Source organism: Sinocyclocheilus anshuiensis, unplaced genomic scaffold (assembly GCF_001515605.1).
Source record: "Sinocyclocheilus anshuiensis isolate Anshui unplaced genomic scaffold, SAMN03320099.WGS_v1.1 scaffold1518, whole genome shotgun sequence".
Lineage (NCBI taxonomy): Eukaryota > Metazoa > Chordata > Actinopteri > Cypriniformes > Cyprinidae > Sinocyclocheilus > Sinocyclocheilus anshuiensis.
The window spans coordinates 905296-915901 of record NW_015548194.1 but is presented as its reverse complement, the minus strand read 5'-3'; the positions used below and the strand labels follow the sequence as shown (position 1 = coordinate 915901).

General features: G+C 37.6%; 1 protein-coding gene across 3 annotated transcripts in view; it reads left to right on the top strand.

Moving 5' to 3' along the window:
* Positions 1 to 9942, top strand: part of cdk19 (cyclin dependent kinase 19) — a 42148-nt gene extending 32206 nt beyond the window's left edge. For 2 of the 3 annotated variants that reach the window (XM_016439801.1, XM_016439799.1), the window contains exons 11-13: positions 754 to 832; positions 4010 to 4225; positions 8788 to 9942. In XM_016439801.1, coding sequence (XP_016295287.1) covers positions 754 to 832; positions 4010 to 4225; positions 8788 to 8901 — 409 coding nt within the window. In that variant the 3' untranslated portion in view covers positions 8902 to 9942. The remainder of the gene's footprint in view (positions 1 to 753; positions 833 to 4009; positions 4226 to 8787) is intronic. The other variant, XM_016439800.1, reaches the window with a different exon arrangement.
* Positions 9943 to 10606: the final 664 nt, after the last annotated feature.

Genomic DNA, 10606 nt, shown 5'->3' with positions numbered 1-10606 from the left:
CACCACACACACACACACACACATACACACCACACACACACACACATACACACACACCACACACCACACACACACACACACATACACACCACACACACACATACACCACACACCACACACACACACATTTCGATTCATGCGGAGTAATCTCAGAGGAGAAATCTCAATCATCAAAAGTATGTGGAGACCCAAACACCAGACCCATATGTGCTTGTTCAACATGTAGTTTCAAAACAATTAGCATTAATAAATAGTTGATCCTCTCTAGTATCTTCTCACTGCAGAGACAAGGCTTTGGGAAGTCGCTCCAATTCAAGACCATCAGTGAGCTCAGGCACTGGCACTGGGTGATGGGGTCCGGCTTTCATTCGGTGTTCATCTAATTCATATTCAGTAGGGTTCAGGTCTGAGCTTCGGTTTAGTGTTCTACACCAGACTCAATGGATCATTTTTATGGCTCTCACTTTGTGCACTTTCATGCTGTAAGAGAAAAAGTACCTAATTCTCTAGAGCGTCATTCTGTGCCATTGCAATTAGATTTGCCTTCACTGGAACTTAGCCAAACCCTTTAATTAGAACAGGGTCTCTGCTTGCTTTTCACTCTGCATACCACAAATATGTCCAGTTTTTCCTCTTTCGGACGGCTTTTATAGCAGCTAAAACATGAACCATAGTCGTTCACCTGTTATTTGTATGTGAAACAGTTGTAGTTCCTATAAAAACTGCTTTAATGTTTTCTTTGTGTGATTTTAGTGTATTTGCAGGTTGTCAGATTCCCTACCCCAAACGAGAGTTTCTAAGTGAGGATGAACCAGAGGAGAAAACAGAGAAGGTAACAATGGCTGATTTAGAAACTTAGGTTTTGCATCCAGTTCTAATTAGTTTTTTCAGATGTGGTCTTTAGCACTGACTTTCCACACTGTAATTTTGCAAAGAATGAAATCAGATCCTTTTGTTTGGACATTGTAGTTGGTATCCTATTTACATTGGTTGTTAAAGTTATGACGTAAGCGTCAGAGCAACGACAAGAAACACATGAGAAGTAGACTTGACATTAGTTCAGCTCAGGTGCAAACCCGTGAACCGTACCCGAGTCCCTTTAATATGTTCTCAATATTTGGATTTTTTTGCACCCTCAGATTCCAGATTTTCAAATAGTTGTATCTCGGCCAAATATTGTCCTATCCTAACAAACCATACATCAATGGAAAGCTTATTTATTCAGCGTAAATTTATAAATCTCAATAAAAAGAAAATGGCCCTTATGACTGGTTTTGTGGTCCAGGGTCACATATTTGCTTTTCAGACTACCAACCACTGAACTCATTTGAGTCACATGTGAAAAAAATGTGAAAAAAATCAGCATTTTGCTGCCTGTCTGCCAGAGGTGGTTAGTTAATACAGTGGGTTATTGTAAGTATAAGCAGCTTTGATGCTTACGTTGGCAAGGTTGTAGGTCTGAACACCGCAGAGGACATTGTGACCTTGGTGCTCCAGGGAGATTGTCCCTGTAAAAAGTACTGCAAGCTACTTTGGATAAATGCATCTGCTAAAATGACTTTTTCTTATCGTCTCTACTGCTAATTTTAATGTTACTCATTCCAGTGGAGCTAAGAGGGAAGCGGAGTGAGCAAGAGCTCAGATAGCAGTGTTGTTAAGCTGTGCACTTGGGCAGTGAAGGATGAAATGTATCCGGGCAAACAAACAAACACACACAGCATAAAATAACCATCTCATGTCTGCGATGCTGGAGTGAGCCAATATTTACTTTAACATTTAGTGGCTTTGGCCACACCATATAATGTTCATGCAACTGCTGCTTTTCTGGGAAGCACAATTTCAGGATGGCTGTGAGTGTATTTGAGAGAATGAACCTTGCAAACACTTCGAACCAACACACCCATTATTACAAAGACCTGCAGACCCGGATTGGGTTACAAAAGCACTGATTTACAAAAGGTTTGCGTGTACAAAAACATGCACACTTGACAGCACACAAAAAGCTGATCTATTAATACTAGTCTACTTAAGATTGCGTATTTTATTCCCTTGTGTCATTTTTGATGGGTTTCGGTGTAATTTGGGACATTTCTCCATTCATACACAAAAACACAAGACTTTGTCATTGCATACCCAGTGCATTTATGTCAGTATTAAATCATTTAATGTTAGCAATTTATATTTAATTAAGAAAATAACATGACTAAGCTTTGACAGTCTCAAACTATTGCAGCTCGGCATGTCAACAGACATCGTAGGACGTTTTTACAAATATTCCTAGCCTACACAGGACAGCAACTTTTTTTAGAGTCAGAAATATGCCTTTTTTTAATTAGTGGTTGATTGATATAGATTTTTGCATATGTCTTCGAAATGGATTATATGATATCACACTATTTAATTTAAAGGTAGTTAATAACACATGCACAGTTTCATACATGTAGATTTATTTTACATAATATTTACTACAATAAAATCTTTTTAGAATAAATCAATTTGAAAAAAAAAACAATAAAAATAAAATGATGCAATAAATAGATTTACAATTCTGTAATTATAGTGTATTTCTTTCTTCATGCAGACAGACTGTCATGCACAGAGTACATGTGTTTTTATGCAGGCTGCACTGTATGCTCTTAAAAGTTATCAGAACTCAAAATGTTGAGGTAATCATTGGTAAATCTTTAGGTTTAGATTTGTGTCTATATACGCTTGTTAATTGCACTTAAAATAACCCAATGTAAAAGAAAAGAAAGCTTTTGCCAAAGTGGGCCCAATGTAAAAGAAAGAAAGCTCACAAAAAAATTAAAGTTCATGTAAATTTAAAGAAACAACATCCAAAATCGTCCAAACAGAAAAACTCTTCAGCCAATGCTGATAATTAAAAAAAAAAACATTTGTCAAAAATGGCCAATATTTCAGGCATGGAATAAAACCTGAGGTGTGCGATACTGTCAGGGTTATTTTCTGTTGTGGTTTAGTTCTGTGTTCCTCGTATTATTTGACCCAGTGTCCTTTGGTCCCATTTTCCCTCCACTCATATGTTTCCATAGTGATTCTGTTAATCATCTGTTTAAGCCCTCAGTTTTAGTCAGTTCCTTGTCTGGTATTGTTTGTATGTTTCAGTTGTTGTTTTATGGTTTCTCCTGAGTATTCCCATTGGATTTATTCATAAAGATTGTTAGTTTGTTCTCCTGCATTGTGTGCTTGATCCTACACAACACGTCACAGATACAAGCAAAAATTATATAAAAATACTCTTCACAATTTTTTACTTAAAAACAATGTCCAAAGTAAACATTTGAAGAATTTAGATTTGCACAGTCATGCATGTTGCAATTAAACAGATTTATAGAAATAAAAACATCTTTTATTTTTACTAGTTTAATTTAATCTCCATGTTTTAATTTAAATAAAATGGCACATCACTATTTTTAGTTTACACAAGCATGTATGTTTTCTTTTTAATGACCTCTCATTACTGTTTTTATAGCCTTCCCTGGCACACAAGACATTTTTATCATCTCTCTCTCTCTCTTTCTCTCAATGTATAGTTAATCCTGATGTTATTTGAGTGATCCTGAGACAATTCACTTAAACCAATCCTTTCTCTCTCCATATATGCTGGCACAGGACAATAACTAAAGTAACTTAAGGAAAAGGGCTAAATGGAGGGGTAGTTCTTCAACAAAGAGGATGCACTTGTTTTTTATCAAGACCTGAATATAAAGTGGAGTTTGGTGGAGTTTTACATAACCATGACACAAATGATATTTGAAAAGTTCGTTATATTCACCAGTATATTGCACACACTGAAATAAATCTGTTATCTGTGAATACTTTGTATGTTCTGCCACTGTATTCTTCTTGTTCAGTTTTAGTGCTTGTTATTGTAAAATAATAAAATCCTGAAGTTATTAATGCCCGTTAAAGTGGCTGTTAAGCTTTCATTGCTTAAAAAAATCAAAGATGGCATTTAAAGCGCAGTGTTGTTGTTTATGGTCTTTAGAATCAGACGCAGCAGCACCAGCAGACGGCTGCACAGACGCAGACACAAACGCAGACACAGCAGGCTCCAACACAGCAGAGCTCAGCGCAGACCAACGGCACATCAGGCACTGCAGGGGCCAACACGGGCCCCTCCATACAGCATGGACAGGAACAGGGGCCACCAAACAAAAAACCTCGCACCTCAGGAACCAGTGTTCTTCAAACAGACTACCAGGTAAGAGAAGCACCTCAAGGGGGCGTTCCTTGTTCAGATTCATTGGATTCATTCAAAATACATTATTTATTAATTCATGATCGCTGATTGATTCATTCGAATTGACCAAATAATTGTGCATGTTAAACATTTCACCATCCTTCAGAAATCATTCTAATTTACTGATTTGGTGCTCAAAAAACATTTCTTATAGTCAGTGTTGAAAACCGCTGTGCTTTATATTTTTGTTGAAACTGAGATAAAAAAAAAAATGTCAGGATTCTTTGATGAATAGAAAGTTCAAAACAACAGAATTTATTTGAAATAGAAATATTTTCTAAAAGTATAAATGTGTCAATGTGTCCTTGCTGAATAAAAGTATTAATTACTTTCAAAAAAAAAAATCTTTAAGACCCTCACAGCCTCGTTTTCATCCTCGTTCAATTCAATATTGGCGTCTATACTTAATAACAGTGCCGGGGATCTTAAAGGGACATCTAGTGAGAATTGGTCCCCAAACTAAAGCGTGACCACACTTTCTGTTGCACATGACGTTTCAGTAACACTTCTGTGTACAGCGTTTTTCCCATGACGGAGATTTAAAGCGCAAAGGTTTGTTATATATAGCTAATACCAGTAACTGATAAGCAGTCTAATTGTGTAAGGAAATGCAAATGTTGACTTTTTTTTTTTTTTTACTGTACCGATTGTTTATGAACCATTGAATTTACGAATGGGCCAATGTGGACGAATGAGCACGCCGTCTTTATCAGATGGACTCGAGGGTGCTTTAAAGATGACACTGGGGTTGCAATATAATAACTCTGGTGAGTTTCAAAAAATGTTCACCGCAATCACCGCAAGCTGAGATAAAATGTGCCGCGGCAACGGCAGAACCGGGCCACGAGATACAAGCGCTTTGCCCCGTATCCCTCAGGAATAGGAACTAACGCGAGCGGAGCCTAGACATTGTGACTCATCACACTGAGCGCTTGTGCTCTTCGCCAAGACAATGACACAAAAGCAGAATATGCCCCCATACCCTTCTCAAACTTCTCTGCAAGCTCGACCTGTGAACCCCACGATCCTAATCCTAGTGCCTGAACCACCAGACGCAGATGCTTGTCCCTCATCTCTTGAGAAGAGGGACGAACGCGAACGGAACATTCTCATTGGAAACACTCTCGATGAGCACAGTTAGAGCACCGAACGCGCAACTCCTAACCAAGACACATGCCGCATAGATCATGTGTGTCCTCGATGTGTCAGGAACCTCGAGCACGGAGGCAAACACTTTCTACACCTGCCTTGGTCTTTCACACGCACTTCAAACAGTTGGCTCCTAAGACAACAAAAGCACCTGCCTATAACGTCATGGGCCACGTGGACCAATAGGATTGGCATTTTTTTCACACGTGCTTCAGACACTGGTCATGCTGGCAGTATTCCCCAAAGTGTCCGCTAGAGGACGCAGCGCGAGTTCCCTAAAAGGGGAACCAAACTTTATTACGTCTGTATTATCTCAGTGATCTTTTATGAGGTTCTACACATGCGCAGTAAGGTGAATTTAGCATTTTCCAATGTTTTAGTGTGGATTAGAAACATTTGGAAAAATGCTAGTGTGAACGGGGAGCGTTTTGAAATGAAAGCACCGCTTTCAAACCAGATTAATATAGAAATAGTCTTAGATGGAGGGTTAGCACCAGATTTTACCCAAAGTTATGAAACCTTGCTTCAGAGTAGAGTTACCACTACTTTTGCATTGTCCCTCCACATTGCAGTGCCAAACATATCACATGTGAAACAGTGTGGTGGTAGAATGTTACAGCTGAATGCTTAGAAACAGACACCCAGCAGACAATCCAGCATTGCAACCATGCTGGTTTGGTCTGGACAGAGGAGAACTTGCCCCCCGACTGAGCCTGGTTTCTCCCAAGGTTTTTCTTCATTTCTGTCACCAATGGAGTTTTGGTTCCTTTGTCTTGCTTAGTTGGGGACGCTTGACTGATTGCACAGACACTATTGAAGAGAGCTGAACTGGACGATGAATCACTGAATCATCAATGAACTGACTTTAACTTGAAAAATGACACTTTGTTATTGTCCTCTTCCGTTATTGACAAACTATGTTTTTCTCTAATACACATTGGTCACAATTAATCATACCCTTTTGTCCAATACTTTTTGCAACCTCCTTTTGCCAAGAGACCAGCTCCGAGTCTTCACCTCTAATGCCTGAAGAGTTTAGAGAACATCTGACGGGAGATCAGAGACTATTCCTTCATCCAGAATCTCTCCAGACCCTTCAGATTTCCAGCTGCATGTTGATGCTTCTCCTCTTCAGTTCACCACACTCATTTTCTATAGGGTTCAGCTCAGGAACTGGGTTGGCCAGGGCAGAAGCTTGGTTTTGTTCTCAGTGACCCCTTTTTGTTTTGATTTTGATGTTTGTTTGTGGATCATTGTCCTTTTGGAAGATCCAACCATGGCCCATTATAAGATTTCTAGCATGGACAGTCAGTTTTAAATTTTTTATCCATTGGTATTTTATAGAATCCATTATGCCATCTATCTGAACAAGATATCCAGGATCTCCGGCAGAAAAATAGGCCCACAACATTAAAGATCCAGCAGTATATTTCATTGTACACATGGAGTACTTTTTTAACCCTGTGTGCACCAAACCCATCCTAAGTGTTTGCTACTAAAAAGCTAATTTTTTTGTTTCATCTGACCATTGAACCCAGTCCCGTTTAAAGTTCCAGTCGTGTCTAGCGAATAAATATACTGGAGTTTGTTTTTGGAGGAGAGCGTTTTCTTTTCTAGTTTTTTCTTGAAACCCTCCCAAACAACATTGCTTTTTTTTTAGGCTTTCTGACCCCAAGACTCAACTATTTTCTGCAGTTCTCCAGCTGTGATCCACTCAAACTCTCCTCATCACCGTGCATTAGGACGATATAGACACACGTCCTCTTACTGTATTCAAGAAAAATATTTATTTCATAATGTGATTTTTCCCCCACTTTCACTTTTTTTTTTACTGTAATTAAAGGTTAGAATTTATTATTATTTTTTTTTTTAATGAAAGATCAAGTGGATAAACAATGCGGATTTATTTTCACAGCCTTCTTTGATCATATTTACCAAGGGTATGAACAATTTTGAGCACAACTGTAAATAAAGGTGACTTGACTTGACATTGTGAGCCACATATCATTTTGTTATGATCAGATTTTCATCTTCAACCTAAGCAAAAGCTCCACTTTTCACCACAATGGTAGCCCAGTGCAATTGAAATATCTGGACATTAAAACCCTGTCACGTCTCTCCCTTTTCTCCTCTTGCTCATTAAATAATACTTCATTTCAGCATTTTTACTTTCCCCATTAAGTCCCATGCAAAGCTACTAAAATTCTGATAACATTTTATAAGTATACACTGATAAAGTACTTACAAATAATTTCCAAATGATTAGTTTATAGTTAATTCATAGTTTATAAACTGTAGTTAATGCATTAATAGACTATACAATTGAGTTCCTGATTAATTGTCACTGTAATTAACCAAAATTTTATTGTTTAATTAGCTCATATGTAAAGTGTTAGATAATGCTTTGTAAACAACTTTTTAACCATAAATAGTTCTCACTTTAGATTATGTCACTGAATATTGGAAAATGTCATTAATTAGGAGCTTTAAACCAGTCTTTACATTTGCTTTTACATACAGTCCCTTAACCCTAACCCTACCCATCACAGAAAACTAGAGAGAGAGAGTTTTGTGTGAGGGGTAGGTTTAGGGGATAGAATACAGTATAAAAACCTGTACACCTATGAAGAGTCCCCGTAAGCCACATATGCCTGTGTGCGTGCGTGCGTGCGAGCTTGTGAGTGTGAGTGTGAGTGTGAGTGAGTGTGTGTGTGTGTGTGTGGAAATACTAGTGGTCAGAAGATTTATAAATGATTGGGTTTTTGTTTGCTTTTTAGTTTATAGTTAAATACAGTTTGTTCGGTATAAAACCATTATGCCTATGGAGAGTCCCTGTAAACAACATATGCCAGTGTGTGTGTGTGTGTGTGTGTCCTTAATGCATTTGTAAACATTTTAAGGGACAGTGAATATGAATACAGTTAATGTTCAATAAAGGTTGGTTTAAAGCACTTTTAAAACACAATTAAAGGGGTCATATGATGCGATTTCAAGTTTTCCATTCTCTTTGGTTTTTTGAACATTAAAGCATGTCAACATATTCTGTTACACCAAATACACAAAATAATGATCTTTAAAAAAGCATCATATGACCCCTTTAATGACATTTTCCCTTTTTCAGTGACCTAATCTAAAGTGAGAACTATTCACTTCTTATTACCAATTAACAGTTTCTTTACTATGAGCTAATTAAACAATAATAGTTGTGTTAATTACAGTGACAATGCATTATCTACAGTTTATAAGCTATGAATTAACTATAAACTAATACTTTGTTAATGATTTGTGAGTACACTGCTTGGTCATGCAAAATGCTTAATTTTTAATAATTTAAAAAATAATTTTTCTCCTTTTTTCTCCTCTCTTCATTGCAGCACTCCAGCTCGCGACTTGGTTACCAGAGCAACGTCCAAGGCCCCACCCAGTCGCAAAGCACTATGGGATACTCGTCCTCATCTCAGCACTCTCATCAGTCTCATCGATACTGAGACTCAAAAACATACATGAGCACTTAAAAGAAATATTAACCACAAGCATAAACCAGGCAAGTCAGTGTTGTCATTCAAATAAATTGCTGGGTCTGTCCCGTAATATTGCCCCAATATAAACATAAAACTTACAAAGCCTCCTGCCATCCCACAATTCTCAGCAAATGCTACTCCAACCAAAGCACAACTTTACAATCCCTTTCTTTCAATCAGAGCTCCTCTGAAGAACCAGAGCCAAAATCATCAATCAAAATTGGACTTTTTCCTCAAAATCTCAAGTTTTTCAATACATTAAAACATCCGACACCAACCATACCTAAAGGTCTGCTGACTGTTTAGCATCTTCAATGCTTACTCATTCTTATTTTACCACCGTTAGACCAAAACAGTCTCAAAATGATCAGCCAAATGCTATTCGGGTCATAGCTACAGATAGACACAATGAATGTGTGCAATGCTGTGTCTGTCCTTTTGGGCCTACAGCTGAAAATCGACTAGTGGGACACCAGACTAATGTATAGTCAGTAACACGATCCAAACTTCAGCATTACTGATTGCAGCTACAGCCTTTCTGAGATTCCCCCGTATGACAACCCTGAAACAAGTCAAATAGAAACATCTACGGTATATAAGCAGCTGTACATAGGAACCGAAATCCCCTCTTATCTTTCTCCTCCTCCTCTTTCCCAGTAAAGGGAGCTGCCTGCATGTACGGACAGTCGAGCAGAGACTGGATTTGTGTGACATATGTGTGCATATTTTAAAGACTGAACAAAGAGCATCTCTCATAGCTATCGTGCACCACTGCATTATTACACACATCTTCTTTAGTAGTGTAAGAGAGGTTTTTTTTTTTGTAAAGCATACACTCACACAATACACTTTTCATCCCTTTTTTGCGTTAGTTACAATAACAACCAATAAAAATAACATCAGCTATCAAAAAACAAGGACATGGTTTACTCTTTTTCTTTTTTGCAGAAGAACATATTTTAGGATATTGGTCAGGACTGAAATCCCTAAATCTTGTGTGTGTGTGTGGGTGTGTGAATATATTACAATGTTAAAACAATATGAAACATGTAACAGGCAGAAAGTACAATTAATTAAGAAATTACAAGTTTTCCAAGGCCAAACGATTGTTTTGTATTTAAAAAAAAAGGCCCAAAGCATGTGACGCTCAAACCCTCCACACATTCAAACATGAATGCCTGAAGAATGATGGGAAATGCCATTGGCTCTCATGAGTCTCATGACTGATTGTAACATCATTTCTTTTGAATGAGATGTAACTGTGTTCAAAAGCTTCAACGGCAGCATGAGTAATCTGCAATACTTTTATAGTGCTTTTTGTCATTTATTTGGAAAAAAATATGTAATCCTCACGTTTAAGGATGGAATGAGGTTGAGTGCTAAATAAATCTAAAAATATAATTTCCCTATTTTTTCAGAACTGATTGAGAACAATGTAATACGTAATCATTATGTAAATCTTTCTTTAGAAATAAATACAACTGCTGACGAATTTTAGCCAGCACAATAATAAAGATATTTTGTGAAAATTAACATTTAAAGTGACAGCAAAACACCTTTTCTTTGTCATTGAGAAAACTTTTTCGTATGGGCATCTCTCTAGCGTACCTCGCCAGCGAACTTGAGAAGGTCTTTGCACTGAGTGCAAGTTTTGGCAACCAGATTGCAAACT